General features: G+C 35.0%; 1 protein-coding gene across 1 annotated transcript; it reads left to right on the top strand.

Annotated features, from left to right (window-relative positions):
• The first annotated feature begins 884 nt into the window (after positions 1–884).
• LOC132560732 (calcium-activated chloride channel regulator 1-like) lies at positions 885–19,068 on the top strand. The gene is made up of 13 exons (XM_060225409.1): positions 885–1,043; positions 6,663–6,951; positions 8,129–8,258; positions 8,849–9,011; positions 9,233–9,371; positions 10,452–10,576; positions 11,840–12,064; positions 12,266–12,544; positions 16,537–16,758; positions 16,917–17,187; positions 17,299–17,466; positions 17,891–18,100; positions 18,374–19,068. The coding sequence occupies exons 1-13, from the start codon at positions 885–887 to the stop codon at positions 19,066–19,068; spliced, it is 3,075 nt and encodes a 1,024-aa protein (XP_060081392.1).
• The last annotated feature ends 472 nt before the right edge of the window (positions 19,069–19,540 follow it).

The raw sequence follows: 19,540 nt of genomic DNA, 5'->3' as shown, positions 1-19,540 counted from the left end.
CGGCATGAATGACTTCTACTTGATTAACTTTACAACAATACACAATCACAGCTGCATGACGTCCTGTACTATTACCTACACTTTTTTTATGAAGTGAACAATATTCCGAACACTTTCTAAGCCCTGTAACCTAATCAACACATATTGACAGCTCCCCTAAATGACATAGCGTGGCAGTTTTACATTAACTTCCACAGGATGAGTCAACCGATATCTCTCAATTTAGGTTTTTTGTTAAGTTTTATGTTTCAGCCTTACACACTCTACTGTCATCTCCGACCCCTCCCCACACTGGGTGTACGGTCGAACAGAAGATCATGTTGAGCGACCTGCGGTGTCCGCACACCGACCTAGAAGCAGTGAGGCATGTTGGCACGCAATTACGGTACAGGGGCGGAGGGGGCGGTGAGAGCGACCAGGGACTTAGTTCACGTTGCTCGTCATAGAGCTCCAACACGGAATCCGATTTCTGCTATTTAAAGCTCTGGCTCCAATCTGGACAGTCCGATTTCTGTGGACAGAGCAAAAATGTGTCTATATTCAGAAATAATCCGGCGTACGCAGCGAGCCTCCTGTTCAAGTTGAAAAGTGTAAGCTGGATTAAAATGGTTTTGTCATCCGAGAGTATAGAAAACCGCTGAGTTAGCCTCAATTTAATCCAAAGGACTTTTGTCTACATTCTTTCATACACATGTTTGTAAACGGTTGAGATAATGTAAACAAACGTAGCAATAAAGAGATACCCACCTCATACATGGGTGTGACAATCGCCGGGTACTAACTCGGAGGACTGGTAGAACGTGGACAACGAAGGAACAAATAGAAACTTTCGAATAATATGCTGTCAGTAGCTCTTTTAATTTCGTGAACTTTCGTCATTCGAGATGCATGTTATTTCATTATGGATACTGTGTTTACTTTTGGTGTCTCCGGTAATTTCCAAGAAACATGAGATCCAACTCGTGGACAATGGATACACGGGACTGAAGGTAGTAATTTCTGACAAGGTTCCGGAGACTGCTGGACTGGTCGATAGAATAAAGGTAAGACATTACTTGTGCGGACCATTAATTACAACTATATACAGAATAAAACATAGATCAGCACCTACGTCTGGATTAGAGGACCAGAGATCGGCTGTCAAAGAGTATCACTTGTGATGGCAAATTATCTCAATTTTCTAACATGCAATTTAAAGCAGTACACATTACGTACAGGAAGCCACGATTGTCTCTGTTGCTGGTTTAATCGCCCCGTGGGCATCTCTGATCATTTCAAGGCCTGAAATCCTTGCATGCCACCAAGAACGATAAGGTGAAATGGTCGTAGACATAACCATGACAACACAGATTTGTCTGTATCTCAAGTTTTCTTTGAAACACAATCCGCCAAGATAAAGGGACACGTACATATTTAAATGTTCTACTATTTAAGGTAGAATATTGTAGCAATATTATTGCATTTTTAATACTATTGCAAAACCAATACTTTATGTAAAATATACAACAAGCGTCATTATGTTACAGAAACCATGTACAATAAAATTACATAAATGACAATACACATCAACCATTTAATGTCATAACACTTAAACCATGTAATGTTATAACACTTAAACCATATAATGTTATAACACTTAATACATGTAATGTTATAACACATAAAACATATAATGTTATAACACATAAACATGGAATGTTATAACACATAAACATGTAATGTTATAACACATAAACATGTAATGTTATAACACATATAATGTTATAACACATAAACATGAAATGTTATAACACATAAACCATGTAATGTTATAACACATAAACCATGTAATGTTATAACACATAAACCATGAAATGTTATAACACATAAACCATGTAATGTTATAACACAAAAACCATATAATGTTATAACACTTAAACCATGAAATGTTATAACACACAAATCATGTAATCTTATAACACATAAACCATGAAATGTTATAACACTTAAACCATATAATGTTATAACACACAAATCATGTAATCTTATAACACATAAACCATGAAATGTTATCACACATAAACCATGTAATGTTATAACACAAAAACCATATAATGTTATAACACTTAAACCATATAATGTTATAACACATAAACCATGTAATGTTATAACACATAAACATGTAATGTTTAACACTTAAACCATGTAATGTTATAACACATAAAACATGAAATGTTATAACACATAAACCATGTAATGTTATAACACATAAACCATGAAATGTTATAACACATAAACCATGTAATATTATAACACATAAACCATGTAATGTTATAACACATAAACCATGTAATGTTATAACACATAAAACATATAATGTTATAACACATAAACCATATAATGTTATAACACATAAACCATATAATGTTATAACACTTAAATTATAACACATAAATGTTATAACACATAAACCATGTAATGTTATAACACATAAACATGTAATGTTATAACACTTAAACCATGTAATCTTATCACATATAAACCATGTAATGTTATAACACTTTAACCATGTAATGTTATAACACATAAACCATATAATGTTATAACACTTAAACCATGTAATGTTATAACACATAAACCATGTAATGTTTAACACTTAAACCATGAAATGTTATAACACATAAACCATGTAATGTTTTAACACATAAACCATGTAATGTTATAACACATAAACATGTAATGTTATAACACTTAAACCATGTAATGTTATAACACTTAAACCATGTAATGTTTAACACTTAAACCATGAAATGTTATAACACATAAACCATGTAATGTTTTAACACATAAACCATGTAATGTTATAACACATAAACATGTAATGTTATAACACTTAAACCATGTAATGTTATAACACTTAAACCATATAATGTTATAACACATAAACCATGTAATGTTATAACACTTTAACCATGTAATGTTATAACACATAAACCATGTAATGTTATAACACATAAACCATATAATGTTATAACACATAAACCATATAATGTTATAACACTTAAACCATATAATGTTATAACACTTAAACCATGTAATCTTATCACATATAAACCATGTAACGTTATAACACATAAACATGTAATGTTATAACACATAAACATGTAATGTTATAACACTTTAACCATGTAATGTTATAACACTTAAACCATATAATGTTATAACACTTAAACCATGTAATGTTATAACACATAAACCATTTAATGTTATAACACTTAAACCATGTAATGTTATAACACATAAACATGAAATGTTATAACACATAAAACATTTAATGTCATAACACTTAAACCATGTTATGTTATCACACTTAAACCATGTAATGTTATAACACATAAACCATGTAATGTTATAACACATAAACCATGTAATGTTATAGCACTTAAACCATGTAATGTTATAACACATAAACCATGTAATGTTATAACACATAAACATATAATGTTATAACACATAAACATGTAATGTTATAACACATAAACCATATAATGTTATAACACATAAACCATATAATGTTATAACTCATAATGTTATAACAAATACTCCATGCAGCATTTTTCAAATGTAAATTATAATACAAAATATGTATAGTAGAATGCACAAACCACGTAATGTAATACACACCCCATGTAATGTGATACACAAATTACACAATATATTACACAAACCACGTAATGTAATACATGAATCGTGATATATTTTGTTACACAAAAATGTAATATTATAAACAGAATCAATGTGATATGATAATAGAGGATACAGGTACTATTATGATATTCAATTCCCATTATAATACACAAATCATTTTATATTATAACACAGAAACCATGTAATATCATAATACACCTAGAATAACTGTACAATAATGCTACTGTAAATCCATTAAGACCAGGGACATGTTTACAGAACTGTTTAAACTTACTGATATCAAGCTCAGAAACCGCTACAGATTGAAATGAGACAATGACACGCTTTTTATCAATTCTGCCACGACGAAATATCAGAACACTCGATAATCCAAACATTTGCACGTCCCTAAGGCGGTGCGGTTAATTTAGATTTCACTGAATTTTAAAACACATATCTATTTTACAACCAGATGATTTTAATGACGAGTTAAATAGTCCGTTGAGATTTGTGTAACATCTCCGCACTTAGAAACTTCATTCAACACATAAGATTAAGACATGAAAGCTATGAATCTAATTAAGATCATGTCAGAGAACTATTATCCCCAGGTGTACATTAGAACTTGACGCCGTCTTTTAACATCCTGGATCCGGATTTGTGATACCCGTATAATGTTACATGTGTTTGGAAACTTCTCCCCATTTTATGGCTCCGTCCTTCCTTATATAGTTCATGCCCAGAGTTTACTATTCAAGAAATCTCTTAAAACTAAGCCATATATTAGTGGGTTCTGGTATAATCAGTACAAGGATTAGGTTTCTAGCACTGCCCTCTGTTACAATATGTGACGTCACCACTACCTTATATTATATATGTCAGCAATGTTAGAGGGTTGGAATATAAAGTTAATATTATCCCTGCAACTTAAGTTGTACTTAAGTCTGAAAGTGAACAAAAAGCCAGTATGGTCATATACATGTAATATGTGACAGTTCAAAGATTTATAATATAAAAACATTGGCCTTTTACATTATAGTCCGAGCAATAGAATGTGTATTACTGCAGAAAAGATAATAATAAATAAATAAATAAAGAGATAAATAGATAAATAAATAGATAAATAAAAGTTAATTGCGGCTGATTTATACAATGTTCTCATATAAAACCAAAAACCTGACATTTATTTTCTTAAATATTTTCTTTCCGTTGGACGGATGTATATATCTAATATCTCTCTGTTTCATCCTTTAACTCATGCGGATCCATTATTCATTAGACATAAAATAAATATAAGCAAATATTCTAAAATTTGAAAAAAATGAAATCATATTTATTTTTATCATGAATATCACGTTTAAAAACAAGAAAACGCTGTAACGTTAAAATTTTAAAAATATCACAAAACGATAATTTTGAAAAAATAGCGTTGTCGGCTCAGTTTGATTAAACCATTAAAAACTTGTTCTAGATATGTAGAATTTTATATCATATTATTGTAAGAAGTCCGTAACAACGTATTGACATCAACTGTAATGATTACATAGGTCTAATTGTGTTATCCTTAACCCAGATAACACAGACACATCCTGCTATATCGTATATAGAAACCGAGAGGTAAATTTTAACTTTGAGCACACAGCGATATAAACAACGTTATAATCCCGAGACATGTATAAAATGTATACCACATGTAAGTAAAACTCGTAAATATGTTTATTCGACATAATTGATGGATTTTAAAAATTATAATTGTTTTATTAACCACCTGCAGGCCGTGACACATGTATTAGCTAAGGCGAGACGAATCAGATGTTCAGTTGTGGGAGGTTTAAGACGCGGAAATTCTAGTCGTACAATTTTTTCACCTGTGTGATTCAGCTTTTCATTGTAAGCATTTAAAACTTTTTGTTGTCCGAGCTCAAATCAACCTTAACACTCTTAAATTTATAATGCGAACAAGTATTTACAGGGTGATATATATTAATATCATTTAGGATTATCGTGTTATTGTTTTCATGTTACAGGTACACAAATATTTTATGTCTGAACACAGGTCCACTCTTTTAGGTTCAAAAGACTCGGATAGGTTACTTTGTTGCTGCCATGAAAATTCTTTAAATGAATTTTTGTCAAACATATCATTTAAAACAGAAACAGTGGACGATATACATATTCACGACATCTTGAGAAGATGGCTGACAAACTTAGGAAGGTGATATCACCTGATGGCTGACAAACTTAGGGACTTAATATCACCTGATGGCTGACAAACGTAGGAAGGTGATATCACCTGATGGCTGATAAACTTGGGAAGGTGATATCACCTGATAGCTGACAAACTTAGGAAGGTGATATCACCTGATGGCTGGCAAACTTAGGAAGGTGATATTACCTGATAGCTGACAAACTTAGGGACTTAATATCACCTGATGGCTGACAAACGTAGGAAGGTGATATCACCTGATGGCTGATAAACTTGGGAAGGTGATATCATATAGGATATATATATATATATATTGCTTTTACCTCGGCTTTCGTTAATATCACTTTTCATGGGTGGATAGATTATTTTATCAACCTGATTTAATGTCAATATCTGTTTAAAGTCACCCGATGACTTAACCTAGAGAAGGTAATATCACCCGACTACTGACAAACCCATGACTGACCTATATGTGAATTTCGGGCAGGTAACATCAGCTAAAGTCAGTACCCAGATTCTGCCTTGTAGTGATATAAAAGCCTTCTAATATCCGACACATCTGACGTCACATGATAAAGGGACCAATTAAACAGCATAGTACAAAATAAATGTAAGTTGTATGTAGGTAATGGTATACAAAAGTATGTCAATGTAGCTGTGATTGTAGGGTTCGAATTCCTAGCGACAATGATCGATATCCTTGGTTAAACCGTCACCCACAAATGAATACGATGTTTATGGGATACAAAACGTGTTCAGTCCTAATAACCTTGACCTCAATCCTTTGCAGACGGCCTTCACTGACGCGTCCAGTTTACTCTATTCTGCCACCAAGAACTTGGTGTATTTCAAGGAGATAACTATTGTTGTCCCGAAGTCTTGGTCTTCCTCCACCCAGTATACTACCAGTTCTGGGTCAGTATCAAGCAGTATGGACTTTCTGGTGGACACTGCAAAACCAGAAACAGGAAATACGCCATATGTCCATGGACTGACTAAGTGCGGCGGACAAGGCTTGTATGCGCATGTCACACCGGAACTGATGCTTACATCTCAGTCAATAGGATATGGCCCTATTGGTAAGGAAGCGGTGTTCTAGTCAGTGTTGAGGATACCATGTTTAATTTTACCATTGCCTAACGTCTAACGCTCCCATCTCTCCGTGAGGTGCGAACACTACCAATAATGTTGTGTTGGTAATACATTAACGATACATTCCTAAAAAAAAAGTGTGTCCTCAGACTAAATAATTTTGAGATAATCATATTGTTAATGTTATCGCGTCAAGTATCTTATACCCCAGGAAAGTGGACGGTATTGATAATAGGAAATCGTGTAAGTAATGTGTTTCTGTTCCACCCACTGAACTGAAAAATGATACGACAGAGGTAATATTTCTGTATATCGCTGGTAGTACAACATTCCGGATTTGTTTAATGGGCTCTTATTTCCCCATAATTGTAACTTTATATAGTAAAAGGAGTGATGATTTTTTTGTGTGTATGCTGACTTACATGTGAATACTGAGGGTTTGTGAAATGGAGCGAGTAAGCTTGTAAAGCAATTAACATATAGAGAATTATTGATGTGTGTCAGTCATTTTCCACCTAACTTTGACACTTTCATGATCGTTTATTCGGACTCTCTCCTTACAATCCGCTGTCTTCTCCCTCTCTTTGTTATCTGATGTTTCATCCTTCTCTTGTAAAATGAGATTCCCTTCCTCAATCCTCTCTTTGTTATCTGATGTTTCATCCTTCTCTTGTAAAATGAGATTCCCTTCCTCCTTGCAATCCACTGTCTTCTCCCTCCCTTTGTTGTCTGATGTTTCATCTTCTTGTAAAATGAGATTCCCTTCCTCCTTGCAATCCACTGTCTCCTCCCTCCCTTTGTTGTCTGATGTGTCATCCTTCTTTTGTAAAATGAGATTTCCTTCTTCTTTGCAATCCACTGTCTCCTACTCTCTTTGTTATCTGATGTTTCATCGTCGTGAAATCCTCTGATTCACCTTCATTGTCTTGAATGTAGATGTTATTCCTCCCCTTGGTATCTGTTGTTTTTTCTTCAATGGAATGTCCTTCCCCTATAGTCTGTGTTTGCCTGACTAATTTGTTATATGACATTTTCCGTCTCACTTTTACGGGGCATATCTTTCCCCCTCCCCACAGTACGATTTATTAATAATTATTGATATGATAAGCCTTTTTCATCTTCTGTGTGGTATGTATCTCATGCAATGATGATATTTATCTGCAGAAAAGATCTTGGTTCACGAGTGGGCCCACTTAAGATGGGGAGTGTTTGATGAGTACCCATCAGCAGAACAGCCAAATATGGATGAGAATGAGAGATTCTACAACGAGGACGGTACATGGAAACCGGTTATGTAAGAATAATCATTCCGCAAAAAATACCCGACAAAATTCATGTATTTTTATTTGATTGTTATATTAGCTTTTTTTCATGGCGGCAATGCCCTTTTGGTTGCATTTTGGAAACCGATAACATTTTAAGAAGTGCATTTATCACAGTTGTAACTGAGAAATATATCAATTTATCCATTTGGTAAAAAATCGAACTTTTGCAATTTTGACCAATCAGAGCTATGCATTGCAGTCACTGCAATGAAGTTTGTAATCTCGTTCATCCAGCCGTTTGATCACAGTGTGATTCGGGTTTTCTATCATTTGAAATGGCGTCCTCTTGATGTCCAGTGTACATTGGAATGCCTGCCGTGGTATTTATACTCACCGCTAGAGTGCAATAGTTTTATCAAGCGCTGCAGAGAAAAGTTGTACTAAGACAGGTAATCCTGTCAAGAGTAAGGTAAAACTATCCGACGTCAAAGAATGTGATAACATTTTCCAAACTCTTTTGCATACCTTTGAAAATGTCTTTAACGAAACTTACCCGTTAGATGTGACATACATGTGATAGCAGAAGTTCATTAGATATCCTCTATCTATTCCACTTCAGGTGTACTGAGAAGATTCTGGGATCTAATCTACGAGATTGTTCGAACTCTCGATCAAGGTGCTTCGTCGACCCGGACGGTAAACCGGAATCGGACTGCCAATTCTGTGTACAGGTTCCGAACAGCGCTCGTGCCTCCTTAATGGCTTTTCAGTGGATATCATCCGTAAGTTCCGAACATCTTACTCACTGAAACATTGCCTCGTTTACGATTTTTTCCGTGTTACGACTACAGACAGTTGAAGAATCTTGACTGTTAATACTGATTTTAGGTGACAGAAATTCAGAGGAGCGTCTTTCATTCCTGTAGTTATTAGAATACCAATGTTATTCTTTTACCTGTGTACATTAAATATCGATTAATCTATTTGAATTGTGTTTGTTTAGGTTGTCGAGTTTTGTGACGAGAACACGCCGTCAGTAGACGAAGCTTTACGTCATAATTCACGTGCTCCCAACGACCAGAATCGCTATTGTGGTCAGCGAAGTGTTTGGGAGGTGATGAGGACACATTCAGATTTTAATGGTATGGTCACGTGATTAATTCAAACACAGTAAAACTTTTAATGGCCGAGTCATGTGATACAAACGCATTCAATATTTTGAGTTGTAGGGTCATGTGTTGTGGACACATTCATGGTATTAAGCTGCAGTATAATAGCATATGTGATGAAATATAGTTCATAAAAGTGTCAGATATTTGATAAACATAGAAATCACTATGCAAATACATGTATAAAACATTAACAAGCCTTAATTTACGGGACAAAATAAACATGTGTGTTTCCAGTATTGACGAATGTATACTTAAGTCACATTTAGCAAGAAAATTCATGAAATTGGTTTTGATAACCATTGATGTCTGAAACTATATGCCTGCGTGGCATGATTATTTTGACATGCGTCATTGGGCACAATTCAGCATAACGTCAATGTCAGGTAAACAAAGATTAAATAGACCTAACAGACAGTTTCGACAGTGAGAATTTTCAGTAAATGTTGCAGGGAAATAGAATATATGGCCAATGGTTTGGGACAAAAGGACAAAATTCGCTCGCCAAAGGCTCGCCACTTCTGTCTTTCTTCACCCTCGCCAAGATACAGCCTATATTTCCAGACACTGACCGGTATTCTCTGTATATTTCTTTACTTGATCACTAATGCACGTGTTAAAATACAGCTGTTTTCCGCCGTTCCCGAATACAGCAAAAATATATGTTGTAGATATATTTCGACAATGGCAACGCCTGTTGTAGGTACCTATCTATCTGTACTGCATCTCTAATGTGTTTACATATTTTGTAAACAGTGGAACTGTAAAGCACCATAACCATTTATATTTGGTTGACTCCAGTCATAACGGTTATAATCCTAGTACATGAGTGTATCCGATAGTACACCTTACGAGACACTAATAACACCAGGATATTCGATGTTAACATCGATATGTACTATATACTTACTAAAGATAGACCTAGCTTATCTATATACATCAATCAGTAGGACGTGATCTACATTGGATATCGGTTTTATCGATCCATCACCTACACAAGCTGCACACCTAGCTTTATTTTATTTTATTTCAATGAATATGATTACATTACAGCGTCCAACACAGCAGGGACTTCTACAAAGTCGACCACTCCCGAGTTTACTGTGGTCCAGGAAGGGGAGTTAAGACTTGCTCTTGTATTGGATATTTCCAATAGTATGAACGCTAAGATTGTCGGGGTATGTAGTCCTGTAACAAACTAATTTACATATCTCCATTAACCCTCAGAATGTCGGGGTATGTAGCCCTGTAACAAACTAATTTACATATCTACATTAACGCTAAGATTGTCGGGGTATGTAGCCCTGTAACAAACTCATATACATATCTCCATTAACGCTAAGATTGTCGGGGTACGTAGCCCTGTAACAAACTCATATACATATATCCATTAACGCTAAGATTGTCGGGGTATGTAGTCATGTAACAAATTCATATACATATCTCCATTAACGCTAAGATTGTCAGGGTATGTAGCCCGGTAACAAACGCATATACATATCTCCATTAACGCTAAGATTGTCGGAGTATGTAGCCCTGTAACAAACTAATTTACATATCTACATTAAAGCTAAGATTGTCAGGGTATGTAGCCCTGTAACAAACTCATTTGATACATATCTTCATTAACGCAACAAACAAACTCATATACATATATTAACATATCTAACATATACATATCTACATTAACGCTAAGATTGTCAGGGTATGTAGCCCTGTAACAAACTCATTTGATACATATCTTCATTAACGCTAAGATTGTCGGGGTACGTAGCCCTGTAACAAACTCATATACATATCTCCATTAGCGCTAAGATTGTCAGGGTATGTAGCCCTGTAACAAACTCATTTTATACATATTTTCATTAACGCTCAGATTATCGGGGTATGTAGCCCTGTAACAAACTCATATACATATCTCCATTAACGCTAAGATTGTCGGGGTACGTAGCCCTGTAACAAACTCATATACATATCTCCATTAGCGCTAAGATTGTCAGGGTATGTAGCCCTGTAACAAACTCATTTTATACATATTTTCATTAACGCTCAGATTATCGGGGTATGTAGCCCTGTAACAAACTCATATACATATCTCCATTAACGCTAAGATTGTCAGGGTATGTAGCCCTGTAACAAACTCATTTTATACATATCTCCATTAACGCTAAGATTGTCGGGGTATGTAGCCCTGTAACAAACTCATATACATATCTCCATTAACGCTAAGATTGTCGGGGTATGTAGCCCTGTAACAAACTCATATACATATCTCCATTAACGCTAAGATTGTCGGGGTATGTAGCCCTGTAACAAACTCATATACATATCTTCATTAACACTAATTGTACTTAAGATCAATATGACCTTCTCTGATATTATTCTACTGATATAGTACAGTATCATACAATCACATGGTTGTGCCCTATTCTTTATTGTAGCCATCAAGACTACAGTTACTCCAGGACATAGTAGGAAACTTCCTTAAGTACACATTACCAGATAACTCGGATGTTGGAATCGTCACTTTCTCCTCCGGTGCCCAGATCGTCACTTCCATGACTACCGTGACGTCAGACGCTGTACGTGAGAGTCTCGTGCAGGATCTGCCGTCCACGGCATTTGGTTATACAGCTCTTGGAGATGGTCTACTCAAAGGGCTAGAGGTGATGGAACATGTGCATATTGTATATATAATATTAGCTATGTAGTAAACTACACGATTTTATCACAAATAGCATTGCCATGAGGCAATATTTTGTAATTGGTGTGATGTCTGTGTTTATTTTACAATCATACTGACTCCATTGTAAGGTCGACAGTAACCATTTGTGTTTTTGTATCCAATATTTCGTCCTATTTTGCAGGTTCTTAACACAACGGCAAACTTGAATGGGGCTACCATTATATTGTTAACCGACGGGAAGGAAAATAGGCGCCCCCTGGTAGCGGATGTGCTGCCGATTCTTGTAAGTTCCGGTGTCACGGTCCACTCGCTCGCCATTAGTAGCAGCTCAGACGGTCAGCTGACATCCATCTCCCAGGCTACCGGGGGGAGGAGTTTCTTCTATTCTGAGAGCAGTACCTCCACGGCTCTACAAGATGCTTTCGCGGGAATATTGGAAGAGTCTAGCGCTCCAGTACAGGTACATTTTGACGTCTGATTCTGCTGTGTTATACAGAAACTTATTTATAACATATGTTGTGACAAACGTACAGTTTACTGCCCTAATGTTGTGTTATTTCAACTATAAATACCTGGTGTTAACAGTTTTATAATCATTCTGTGATGATGGTTCTGTACTTTATATCTAGTATTAACAGTTTTATAATCATTCTGTGATGGTGGTTCTGTACTTTGTAATGGTGTTTACAATAAGTTTTATAATCATTCTGTGATGATGGTTCTGTACTTTGTATATAGTGTTAACAGTTTTATAATCATTCTGTGATGATGGTTCTGTACTTTGTAACTGAAGTTAACAGTTTTATAATCATTCTGTGATGATGGTTCTGTACTTTGTAACTGAAGTTAACAGTTTTATAATCATTCTGTGATGATGGTTCTGTACTTTGTAACTGGTGTTAACAGTTTTATAATCATTCTGTGATGATGGTTCTGTACTTTGTAATGGTGTTAACAATAAGTTTTATAATCATTCTGTGATGATGGTTCTGTACTTTGTAATGGTGTTAACAATAAGTTTTATAATCATTCTGTGATGATGGTTCTGTACTTTGTATCTGATGTTAACAATAAGTTTTATAATCATTCTGTGATGATGGTTCTGTACTTTGTAACTGGTGTTAACAGTTTTATAATCATTCTGTGATGATGGTTCTGTACTTTGTAACTGGTGTTAACAGTTTTATAATCATTCTGTGATGATGGTTCTGTACTTTGTAACTGGTGTTAACAGTTTTATAATCATTCTGTGATGATGGTTCTGTACTTTGTATCTAGTATTAACAGTTTTATAATCATTCTGTGATGATGGTTCTGTACTTTGTAACTGGTGTTAACAGTTTTATAATCATTCTGTGATGATGGTTCTGTACTTTGTAACTGGTGTTAACAGTTTTATAATCATTCTGTGATGATGGTTCTGTACTTTGTAACTGGTGTTAACAGTTTTATAATCATTCTGTGATGATGGTTCTGTACTTTGTAACTGGTGTTAACAGTTTTATAATCATTCTGTGATGATGGTTCTGCACTTTGTGTCTGATGTTAACAATAAGTTTTATAATCATTCTGTGATGATGGTTCTGTACTTTGTATCTGGTATTAACAGTTTTATAATCATTCTGTGATGATGGTTCTGTACTTTGTAATGGTGTTTACAATAAGTTTTATAATCATTCTGTGATGATGGTTCTGTACTTTGTAACTGGTGTTAACAGTTTTATAATCATTCTGTGATGATGGTTCTGCACTTTGTGTCTGATGTTAACAATAAGTTTTATAATCATTATGTGATGATGGTTCTGTACTTTGTATCTGGTATTAACAGTTTAATCATTCTGTGATGATGGTTCTGTACTTTGTAATGGTGTTTACAATAAGTTTTATAATCATTCTGTGATGATGGTTCTGTACTTTGTGTCTGATGTTAACAATAAGTTTTATAATCATTCTGTGATGATGGTTCTGTACTTTGTATCTGGTATTAACAGTTTTATAATCATTCTGTGATGATGGTTCTGTACTTTGTGTCTGATGTTAACAATAAGTTTTATAATCATTCTGTGATGATGGTTCTGTACTTTGTATCTGGTATTAACAGTTTTATAATCATTCTGTGATGATGGTTCTGTACTTTGTATCTGGTATTAACAGTTTTATAATCATTCTGTGATGATGGTTCTGTACTTTGTAACTGAAGTTAACAGTTTTATAATCATTCTGTGATGATGGTTCTGTACTTTGTGTCTGATGTTAACAATAAGTTTTATAATCATTCTGTGATGATTGTTCTGTACTTTGTGTCTGATGTTAACAATAAGTTTTATAATCATTCTGTGATGATGGTTCTGTACTTTGTATCTGGTATTAACAGTTTTATAATCATTCTGTGATGATGGTTCTGTACTTTGTGTCTGATGTTAACAATAAGTTTTATAATCATTCTGTGATGATGGTTCTGTACTTTGTGTCTGATGTTAACAATAAGTTTTATAATCATTCTGTGATGATGGTTCTGTACTTTGTATCTGATGTTAACAATAAGTTTTATAATCATTCTGTGATGATGGTTCTGTACTTTGTATCTAGTATTAACCGTTTTATAATCATTCTGTGATGATGGTTCTGTACTTTGTATCTGGTATTAACAGTTTTATAATCATTCTGTGATGATGGTTCTGTACTTTGTAATGGTGTTTACAATAAGTTTTATAATCATTCTGTGATGATGGTTCTGTACTTTGTATCTAGTATTAACAGTTTTATAATCATTCTGTGATGATGGTTCTGTACTTTGTAACTGGTGTTAACAGTTTTATAATCATTCTGTGATGATGGTTCTGTACTTTGTAACTGGTGTTAACAGTTTTATAATCATTCTGTGATGATGGTTCTGTACTTTGTAATGGTGTTTACAATAAGTTTTATAATCATTCTGTGATGATGGTTCTGTACTTTGTATCTAGTATTAACAGTTTTATAATCATTCTGTGATGATGGTTCTGTACTTTGTAACTGGTGTTAACAGTTTTATAATCATTCTGTGATGATGGTTCTGTACTTTGTATCTGGTATTAACAGTTTTATAATCATTCTGTGATGATGGTTCTGTACTTTGTAATGGTGTTTACAATAAGTTTTATAATCATTCTGTGATGATGGTTCTGTACTTTGTATCTAGTATTAACAGTTTTATAATCATTCTGTGATGATGGTTCTGTACTTTGTAACTGGTGTTAACAGTTTTATAATCATTCTGTGATGATGGTTCTGTACTTTGTAACTGGTGTTAACAGTTTTATAATCATTCTGTGATGATGGTTCTGTACTTTGTAACTGGTGTTAACAGTTTTATAATCATTCTGTGATGATGGTTCTGTACTTTGTGTCTGATGTTAACAATAAGTTTTATAATCATTCTGTGATGATGGTTCTGTACTTTGTATCTGGTATTAACAGTTTTATAATCATTCTGTGATGATGGTTCTGCACTTTGTGTCTGATGTTAACAATAAGTTTTATAATCATTCTGTGATGATGGTTCTGTACTTTGTATCTGATGTTAACAGTTTTATAATCATTCTGTGATGATGGTTCTGTACTTTGTAATGGTGTTTACAATAAGTTTTATAATCATTCTGTGATGATGGTTCTGTACTTTGTAATGGTGTTTACAATAAGTTTTATAATCATTCTGTGATGATGGTTCTGTACTTTGTATATAGTGTTAACAGTTTTATAATCATTCTGTGATGATGGTTCTGTACTTTGTATATAGTGTTAACAGTTTTATAATCATTCTGTGATGATGGTTCTGTACTTTCTAACTGGTGTTAACAGTTTTATAATCATTCTGTGATGATGGTTCTGTACTTTGTATATAGTGTTAACAGTTTTATAATCATTCTGTGATGATGGTTCTGTACTTTCTAACTGGTGTTAACAGTTTTATAATCATTCTGTGATGATGGTTCTGCACTTTGTGTCTGATGTTAACAATAAGTTTTATAATCATTCTGTGATGATGGTTCTGTACTTTGTATCTGATGTTAACAGTTTTATAATCATTCTGTGATGATGGTTCTGTACTTTGTAATGGTGTTTACAATAAGTTTTATAATCATTCTGTGATGATGGTTCTGTACTTTGTAATGGTGTTTACAATAAGTTTTATAATCATTCTGTGATGATGGTTCTGTACTTTGTAATGGTGTTTACAATAAGTTTTATAATCATTCTGTGATGATTGTTCTGTACTTTGTAATGGTGTTAACAATAAGTTTTATAATCATTCTGTGATGATGGTTCTGTACTTTGTGACTGATGTTAACAATAAGTTTTATAATCATTCTGTGATGATTGTTCTGTACTTTGTAATGGTGTTTACAATAAGTTTTATAATCATTCTGTGATGAGGTTCGTGTACCAAGTGTTTCCTTACGTATTTTTCAGATAGACAGTCAAAGTTTGTCGGTACAGGGTGGAAGTCCGGTGACTGGACAGTTCTACCTTGACTCTACAGTAGGACTGAATACAGTCCTCCAGGTCATAGTCAACGACACGTCAAGTGTGTCCGTCCGAGTTACCGGCCCGGACGGTACAACATACACCGACAGCAGCGGTTCGTCTGTTAACTCTGTTAACCGAAATGTGGCCGTTAGTGGCACTGCTGCGGTAGGTAACTATGGAAACAAGGACCTTAACTCATCTGGCGATGTTGGTGGTGATGATGATGATGATGATGATGAATAACTGCACATGGGCAATTAAGTTCTTCGCAATAACCTATTGAAATAAATTTGAAAACAAAAGTCACTTGTTTTGTGTTACAGGCTGGTCGTTATACATATACAGTTACGTCCGGAACGGACCTGAAAGGAACGTTAATCGTGCAGTCCGGACGGAAGGACAATACCACGGATGGGCTCGTCGTCAGATCATGGACCTCTGAAAAACAGTACAGTTATGGACAAAGTTCGACCTTCACAGTTTATGCTTCCGTGCTCCGGAACAAATCTCCGGTATTGAGGACAACTGTCACAGCCAATTTGGAGAACGAAGATGGCGTGTCGGTAGCGATTGGCCTTAAAGATGATGGTGTCGGTATGTACATATAAGGCATTTGTGTGAATGTTTTGCTTTGTCCCTCCATTAGTTATAATATATAACTTTGTACTCAGCTATGAGACTCTTTTTTTAACTGTTTTATGATAGGGTCTGACCTGAGGGCTGATGACGGTGTGTATTCTGGCACTGTTCTTCCAAGGTACGTGACTCTTGATGGCCGTCTCAGTGTCAAGGTCACAGCTGCAACTACGGACGGAACGGCAAAGGTATTGGCAACTACTTCCGGTAGCGGTGCAGCTCCCCTCAGCGGCAGTGGTATGTGATACACTTGAAAACTCGAATGAATAGTTCGTAGTAATATCACAGACCAAGAATTCTTTACCTCTCAAATACATCGGATATAATTCTACATTCTCTGCTGATTTTATATAGAATTAGTTTATATTACCTAGTCACAACATATTGAAAACATATATCTATAATTATGTACCTATTTGAGGAAGATCTACATAAATGAAGTTTTCTGTTATTAAGTTTCGGCATATTTTTTGGCGGATTATGTATATGTTTTGAACATGTTATATACAGATGATAAAAACTCAAGTTAAACATTGTCTTTCTCTCGCTTCTTTTCTACAGATAGCTCTTTCCAACGAAATTAGAACAGTTAATTAAATCCAAGATGTTGTCTAGAAGTAGATAAGGAAGTTGTCTTAATCAAGGTCTATTTTGGTGACAGGCAACACAGTGACTCTTAGCAACCAGGAGAACTTTCAACGAGTATCCCAGACTGGTGAACTATTGGTTCAGAACTATGTGCCTGGATCACTACCTGACGTCATACCTCCCGCCAAAATCACCACCCTCTCACTTACATCTGTTGACGACACATCCGGTGTGATACAGGTCACGTGGAAAGCTGTTGGTGATGACATTGATGATGGAACAGGTAAATTTATTGATTCTGTAACATTTCAAATAGAGTAAAAACATCTTCCGATACCAAACGAAATGTTTCTTGACCAACTTTACTTTCATTCGTGAAAAGGTTTGATAATATTATAAACTATCATTAAATAGCAAACGCTAAATCACTGCATATCTTCAATAACAACATGTCCGTTATCAACAAATATATCTATCGCAACAGTGTTCAGAGTCAAGTAAATTGCTTCATTTCTCTAAATTGGGTTGTCTGTAATTCATTTCTTTGTACACACAGCTGCTGTTTACGATGTTCGGTTGTCAACTGACATCAACGCCTTGATGACAAACCCAGGAAGTACCACACAATTAACCTCCCAGTTACCTACTCCGAAAGTTTCAGGACAGGTGGAAACATTTACTTTTACCCTTCCGGTCCTTAATCGGGACGGTCGGACATACTACTTGGCAATTCGAGCCATAGACGATAGTCAGAACACTGGAGAGCTATCTAATATCGTTTCATTATCACTCGTGACCGACGTTAATTGGCTCCCAACCACTACCCAAGCCACCCAAACAACCACCCCAACCACTACAGCCATCCCGAGGATAGTCTACAACTCTGACCAGTCCATTTTGATTGGTCTGTCAACAGCAGCAGGTGTGGCTGCGATTGGTCTAATCCTGTTTGGTATAAGCATGTCCTGTTGTTTTGGTAGATGGAAAAGAGTGCCGCCACGAGAAAATTTACCCGATGACGTGGAATCCGGGTACATATCGAGACGACACGTGCGGAAGGGTCACTCGAGACGACAGAGAGGCTATAACAATGATCACGCTGATGAGATACGGGATAATAGACGAAGTCGACATAAACGGGAAGGCTATCTGGACGTGTACTCTATACCAGGTCTGACACCATACGATCATTCTTACTCATATCATGGCTCATCATCTAGTAACAGTATGCCGTACAATATGTACCGATAACAATCTCTTATAGAAATATGTTTAACTTGGCAAAGTGTTCTGCAGCTTGATCTCAGTATAACATGTTCAGAAGAACAGTTGTCAAAAACTTTAGGGTCAAGGAACATGATATGTAAGAAGAATGTTGAAATTATGTGGAGAATTTTAAGGATATTTAGAAGAAAACTTCACTTTAGTTATATATATGTGTGTTAAATATATGTTTTATTAAAGTTTATTTTTGATATGGTATACGAGCGTGTGTGGTATGGTGTGGAGTTAGTTAGTTAGTTATATATATATATAGACATATGTGATGATATGAGTGTTTAACATACATCTAATGTCTTTATTGTCGTATTGTTCATTCAAACAGTGTTATCTGATTTGTCAATATGTTTCCTGTTTATTGTTGAACTTGTAAGCAATAAGCACTGCATGTGCCGCTCAAGTCACCATAAACAACAGTGATGTTTAACAATGGAAAGTGGTG

This window comes from Ylistrum balloti, unplaced genomic scaffold (genome assembly GCF_031769215.1).
Source record: "Ylistrum balloti isolate Yb309-2 unplaced genomic scaffold, AGI_CSIRO_Ybal_v1 Utg371104, whole genome shotgun sequence".
NCBI lineage: Eukaryota > Metazoa > Mollusca > Bivalvia > Pectinida > Pectinidae > Ylistrum > Ylistrum balloti.
The sequence above is the reverse complement of the archived record's forward strand: the minus strand, read 5'-3'. Positions and strand labels throughout refer to the sequence as shown.

What these genes read in the sequence shown, in the direction of transcription:
- LOC132560732 (XM_060225409.1), top strand. Translation starts at nt 885, where the DNA reads ATGCATGTTATTTCATTATGGATACTGTGTTTACTTTTGGTGTCTCCG. An exon ending in GACACATTCAGATTTTAATG is followed by an intron (nt 9,372 to 10,451) that starts GTATGGTCACGT and finishes ATTACATTACAG; the next exon opens with CGTCCAACACAGCAGGGACT. An exon ending in GTCTACTCAAAGGGCTAGAG is followed by an intron (nt 12,065 to 12,265) that starts GTGATGGAACAT and finishes CCTATTTTGCAG; the next exon opens with GTTCTTAACACAACGGCAAA.